At 37.4% G+C, this 6,833-nt stretch overlaps 1 protein-coding gene across 1 annotated transcript in view; it reads left to right on the top strand.

Annotated features, from left to right (window-relative positions):
* ADAMTS20 (ADAM metallopeptidase with thrombospondin type 1 motif 20) overlaps window positions 1-6,833 on the top strand; it is a 578,468-nt gene that overhangs the window by 416,533 nt on the left and 155,102 nt on the right. The window contains 1 exon segment of the mRNA XM_053719202.1: window positions 685-852. Within this exon segment, the coding sequence (XP_053575177.1) occupies window positions 685-852 (168 nt within the window).

Raw genomic sequence — 6,833 nt, 5'->3', positions numbered from 1 at the left:
AAAGATACCAAGAGAATGAAGAAAATTTGATAATAGGAGTAAATTAGAAAGTTGCTTAAAATTGCATGCTCTATCTGAATCACAAAAGAAAAAAATTGGGTTCAGTGTCCCTTTAATATTTAAGATTTAAAGTGAAGGTCAATTTTCATCAATGAGTGCCCGTTTTTTAAAAATACTTTTAAAAACAGGGACACTTTCATTGATGAAAATAAACATTGCACTGGATTTGAAGAAATACTTAACTTTTACGCCTGCAAAGCCGGATCGATGATCCCCCTCCTTCTTCTTCCTGCTGTAGACCACAGCAATGACAAAACTGGCTTCCTCCAATCACAGCCGGGCATCACGAGCTGGACGCTCTGGGGTGCAAGCCATGATTGGAGGAAGCCGGTTTTGTCATTTCTGATGTCAGTACAGAGGAACTGAGGTTGAGATTGGCGATCCGGTTTTGCAGAAGTAAAAGGTATTTCTTCAAATCCAGTGCAATGTAAATTTTCATCAATGAAAGTGCCCCTGTTTTTAAAAATATTTTTAAAAACCGGGCACTCATTGATGAAAATTGACCTTCACTTTAAGCAACATTTAATATGAGTGCCATATTTTTTTTACTCACCACACATTTCACTGCCTCTTCTATATGTATTTGGATATTTTCAATAAATGTTTTATCACTTTATTTTGCAGTGTTCAGTCACATGCGGTAAGGGAGTAAAAGAGAGAGAGGTGCACTGTGTTATGAAAGAACAAGGGAAAGTGGAAGAGAAGAACTGTGAATATTTACGAAAGCCTCGTGTGCAGAAAGTCTGTAGAGCAGGCAGATGTCCTTCATGGAAGGTTGGAAATTGGAACAAGGTATGCACTGATCAAAAGACTATTCGCTTATTTGCTTAAGAGTGCACTGTTTTCAAAAGCAATTTGAGTGCAAGGAGTTTAACATGACACATTGCTGGTTTCTATAACCTGTAAGCAATTTCCCACAGTAAAAAATGTAATGCACCATATCTACAGTATATTGTAACAACAAAACAATCAAAACTACACATATGTATACAGTTAGCAAAATACACATAAAAATCCCCCTTATGAAATATATTGTTACATCATTTATTACACCCCAGCTTCTATGATAACCTACTCTAATTGCACTTCTGGAAGTGTACCAGAGAGTGTAGTTGTCTAGAATAAAGATCAGCTTGCAGAACTTTCTTTAGGTTAAAGGGACACTGAACCCAATTTTTTTCTTAAGTGATTCAGATAGAGCATGAAATTTTAAGTAACTTTTTAATTTACTCCTATTATCAAATTTTCTTCATTCTATTGGTATCTTTATTTGAAATACAAGAATGTAAGATAAGATGCCGGCCCATTTTTGGCTAACAACCTGGGTTGTTCTTGCTGATTGGTGGATAAATTCATCCACCTGTAAAATAGTGCTGTCCAGAGTTCTGAACCAAACAAAAAGCTTAGATGCTTTTTTTTTCAAATAAAGATAGCAAGAGAACAAAGAAAAAATGATAATAGGAGTAAATTAGAAAGTTGCTTAAAATTGCATGCTCTATTTGAATCATGAAAGAGAAAATTTGGGTTCAGTTTCCCTTTAAGCTTGTATCCATAGCAATATTGAATTCACTTCTCAAAAGTTTTTCATTAGTCATATAGAGTACACACTTTTAAACAACTTTCTAATTTATTTCTATTATCAAATTCACTTCATTGTCTTGGTATGCTTTGTTTCTCAGGATCCATCTGTATGCCGTCTCTAGACATATTATATATGAAGGGTCATGTGTTTTTTAAAATGCACATTTTCAGCTCACCTTTTGCTACAGCAATCTTTTCAGCATGTTTTTGACATTTCTCCCATCAAACTCTAGTAATACAAACAAATGGTGTAAACTTGTATCATGACAAAACTGTGAATCATATCTTAGAAACATTAGTAATGAAGGTTTTTAAAACATCTGGGACATTACAAAACCAAAAGTAAGTAAACACAGTTGCCACTTCATGTATTAAAACATTCATCTATTTGTCTTCTCCTTGTACTTCACTAAATTCTAGGCAAAGGGAAGTGCAAGTTTGTTGAGCCAATTTTCCCCTGTTGTATCAAATCAGTGGGAGTTTGTATTCTTTTTTGTTATCTTGTAAAAGTCCCTACATTCGGCAAGAGTCTTCCTTAACCTCAACAAAATACATTTGCACCTTCATGAGAAAAGGAAGAACAATTGAACTCCATGGGCTCCATTTATCAAGCTCTGATAGCAGCTTTGGAACACCAGAATTTAAGGTTCACAAGCAGTGTTCTTAGGGCATGATGATCTTAAGCTCTCTGCTAAGGTGAGATGATCTAAAATTAACCTCCAGTTTTTGTGTAACTTTAACACATTAGGATCATACTTTGTACATTTATGTGTATATTTTACACATTACATTGCACTTTGAATTTCTTCTTTTAAAATAAAGAGAAAAACTGATAGCTTCAGTTTCCCAGAGAGATGTATTACTTTATATGGGCCCAATAAGCAAATATTCTCTAGTTTGGAGAGAATTAATAGTGTAGCCTTTACAGGGGCTTAACTCACTGAATTCTAAGCCCCAGAGAGATGAGAGATGCCTTCTTAAGAAAGTAATGAAGCGCTCTCAGATACATAATTTCACAGGGGAGTAGAAGGTAACTGGAAAACACCTGGGGCTGATATAAAGGCTCAGTCCAGTGCATCAATTACAAACTGAAATGTTTTCACTACAATTTAACTTGTTTCTGCTTACAGTTTAGTATATATTACTTTTCTGTCAGTTAAATAAGTGTATTGTGAATTTTGAGCACACTTCACCTGCATACAGCTGGCGAGACAAATCAGTGAGAACAGCTTGTTTAAAATGTTTACAGCATTTCACAAGACTTGTGAGACAGCTTTAGACATACCCTGGAAACACTCCTGTTAAGCACATGGAACTTCACTACCACCTACTTTCTGAAGCTGTGTTTTATTTTACAATAGAGAAAATACCAAGTGCAATGTACGTTGCAAAATATACACAGAAATATACAGTCTAATCCTAATTTGTTTAAGTAACACAGAAACTTTCAAAACATAATCAAAATTGGTAAAATCACTGCTGTATCTAAATCTTAATCTAAATGTATTAAAATATAAAATAGAAAGTGCAAAGCTTGAATTCAAGTGTAAGTGTAACAAAACTCTCAGATCATGTAGTTCTATATTGCACTGGGCTTGTCAGAAATGAGAGAGATCTCGCAGTGCTACAGAGTTTTGCCCCTTTTCTTTGATTATTCAGTGAGTTCAGCCCCTTTAAAACCTGCTCTACAATTTTGCTCCAAGCAGGACATTTTTTTATAATTAGGCCCTTAATACTCCTGCTACCTAACTTCCCTGCCACCTAAAGTGTGGTGGATATCAATCATCCTGATCAGATCCGACCCGACTCAGATGATTGACACCCACCCTCACGCACAATTGGCCTCATGTAAGCAGGGCTGGTAATTGTGTAAGCAGTGGCTTGTGCAATGTTAAATGCGTGGCTTGGCAGATGGAGTTCATGACAACAAACCTTGTCCGCCCACCAATTGATAAATAGATCCCTATATCTGGGATTTATTTTATGTACTCTTCCATGACTAATACCTAGGCTAAGGAGAATGGATATAAATATTGTTTTGGAAGAGTTATGACTGGCAGTAATTTTATAATGCATAATGTTTTCCTCAATGTGCTGAAATTACTACAATAATTCTATTGTAAAACAGTACAGTACAGTCTCTGTGCCAGGATAGAGGCTCCACAACTTAGAAGCAGGACTATCTTGGTAGTAATTCAGGAGTACATGGGCAGACTGAAGTAATGCCAAGAGTTCATCTGTAGGAAGTAGCTTGTATTATATATAAAAGAGCATGCAGTTGCATTAGGACAACTTCACTAAAGCCGAAGTTGTGTTAAGAATACTTCAAATACCTATCACCTAGATTACGAGTTTTGTGCTAAACAGTGTGATAAACTAACACCATAAAAGTTGCATTATTTCACTCTCCTTAGCACTGCCATTACGAGTTACTGAAAAGCCTCCTTTTGCATGCAATATGGTGGCATTAAGCTCCATACCGCACAAAATCCAAGGGCTGTTTTGACGTGCTCGTGCACACTTTCCCCCATAGACATCAATGGGGAGAAAGTGTTAGAAAGAAACCTAACACCTGAAGTGCGGAATGAAAAATCTCTGTAACGCAACCCCATTGATGTCTATGGGAAAAAAAAGTTATGTTTAAACCTAACACCCTAACATAAACTCCAAGTCTAAACATCCCTAATCTGGCGCCCCCGACATCGCTGACACCTAAATAAAGTTATTAACCCCTAATCTGCTGCTTCCAACATCGCCGACACTAGTAAAAGTTATTAACCCCTATTCCGCCACTCCCCGACATCACTGACACTATAATAAAGTTATTAACTCCTTGAAAACAGCAAATAGGATGAGAGCTACTGAAATCCTATTGGCTGTTCAAAACAGCCAATAGGATTTCAGTAGCTCTCATCCTATTGGCTGTTTTGAACAGGACGCCCCACGCTGGATGTCTTCGCTACTCCGTGCCGCCGTGTTTGTTATTTTAAAATAGTGCTGGTATGTACTATTTACTCTGAAACAGAAAAGGATGAAGATTTCTGTTTGTAAGAGGAAGATGATTTTAGCAGACAGTAACTAAAATCGATTGCTGTTTCCACACAGGACTGTTGAGATGAAGTAACTTCAGTTGGGGGAAACAGTTAGCAGACTTTTCTGCTTAAGGTATGACTAGCCATATTTCTAACAAGACTGTGTAATGCTGGAAGGCTGTCATTTCCCCTCATGGGGACCGGTAAGCCATTTTCTTAGTCAAACAAACAGAATAAAGGGCTTATTATGGGCTAAAAAACTGGTAGACATTTTTATGGGCTAAATCGATTGCTTTATTTGTGCATATTATTCAGATTTAGGCTAACAATTGGCATTTATAATCTTGGGGAACGCTTATAAAACGGCAGGCACTGTATTGGACACCTTTTTCAGTCAGGGGGCCTTTCTAGTCATAGACTGAGCCTCATTTTCGCGCCATTAATGCGCAGTTGTTTTTTGAGAGCAGGGCATGCAGATGCATGTGTGAGGATCTAAGAATCTCTGAAAAAGCTTTTAGAAGGCGTCATTTGGTATCGTATTCCCCTCAGGGCTTGGTTGGGTCTTAGCAAAGACTATATCTGGGACTGTATAGGGGTTAAATTGAAAAACGGCTCCGGTTCCGTTATTTTAAGGGTTAAAGCTCTGAAATTTGGTGTGCAATACTTTTAAGGCTTTAAGACACTGTGGTGAAATTTTGGTAATTTTTGAACAATTCCTTCATACTTTTTCACATATTCAGTAATAAAGTGTTTTCTGTTTGAAATTTAAAGTGACAGTAACGGTTTTATTTTAAAACGTTTTTTGTGCTCTGTTGACAAGTTTAAAGGGACAGTAAAGTCAAAACTAAACTTTCATGATTCAGATAGGGCATGCAATTTTAAACAACTTTCCAATTTACTTTTATCATCAAATTTGCTTTGTTCCCTTGGTGGTATTTTTGAAAAGCTAAACCTAGCTAGGCTCAAACTGATTTCTAAACAGTTGAAAACCGCCTCCTAGCTCAGAGCATTTTTTAAGTTTTTCACAGTTAGACTGTGCTAGTTCACATGTGTCATATATATAACATTGTGCTCACTCCCGTGAAGTTATTTAGGAGTCTTCACTGATTGGCTACACTGCATGTCTGTCAAAGGCACTTAGATAAGGAGGCTGTCTGCAGAGGCTTAGATACAAGGCCATCACAGAGGTAAAAAGTATATTAATATAACTGTGTTGGTTATTCAAAAACAGGGAATGGGTAATAAAGGGATCATCTATCTTTTTAAATAAGAACATTTTTGGTGTAGACTGTCCCTTTAAGCCTGTTTAACATGTCTGTACCTTCAGATAAGCTATGTTCTATATGTATGAAAGCCAATGTGTCTCCCCATTTAAATTTATGTGATAATTGTGCCATAGCGTCCAAACAAAGTAAGGACAGTACTGCCACAAATAATGATATTGCCCAAGATGATTCCTCAAATGAGGGGAGTAAACATGATACTACATCATCTCCTACTGTGTCTACACCAGTTTTGCCCATGCAGGAGGCCCCTAGTACATCTAGTGCGCCAATACTTATTACCATGCAACAATTAACGGCTGTAATGGATAACTCCATAGCAAATCTTTTATCCAAAATGCCTACTTATCAGAGAAAGCGCGATTGCTCTGTTTTAAACACTGAAGAGCAAGAGGACGCTGATGATAATTGTTCTGTCATACCCTCACACCAATCTGAAGGGGCCATGAGGGAGGTTTTGTCTGAGGGAGAAATTTCAGATTCAGGAAAAATTTCTCATCAAGCTGAACCTGATGTTGTGACATTTAAATTTAAATTAGAACATCTCCGCGCACTGCTTAAGGAGGTGTTATCTACTCTGGATGATTGTGACAATTTGGTCATTCCAGAGAAATTATGCAAGATGGACAGGTTCCTAGAGGTTCCGGTGCCCCCCGACGCTTTTCCTATACCCAAGCGGGTGGCGGACATAGTAAATAAAGAGTGGGAAAAGCCCGGCATACCTTTTGTTCCTCCCCCTATATTTAAGAAATTATTTCCTATGGTCGACCCCAGAAAGGACTTATGGCAGACAGTCCCCAAGGTCGAGGGGGCAGTTTCTACTCTAAACAAACGCACTACTATTCCTATCGAAGATAGTTGTGCTTTCAAAGATCCT

Source organism: Bombina bombina, chromosome 6 (assembly GCF_027579735.1).
Source record: "Bombina bombina isolate aBomBom1 chromosome 6, aBomBom1.pri, whole genome shotgun sequence".
In the NCBI taxonomy this organism is placed as follows: domain Eukaryota; kingdom Metazoa; phylum Chordata; class Amphibia; order Anura; family Bombinatoridae; genus Bombina; species Bombina bombina.
Note: the sequence above shows the minus strand (reverse complement) of the source record. Positions and strands in the feature narration are given on the sequence as shown.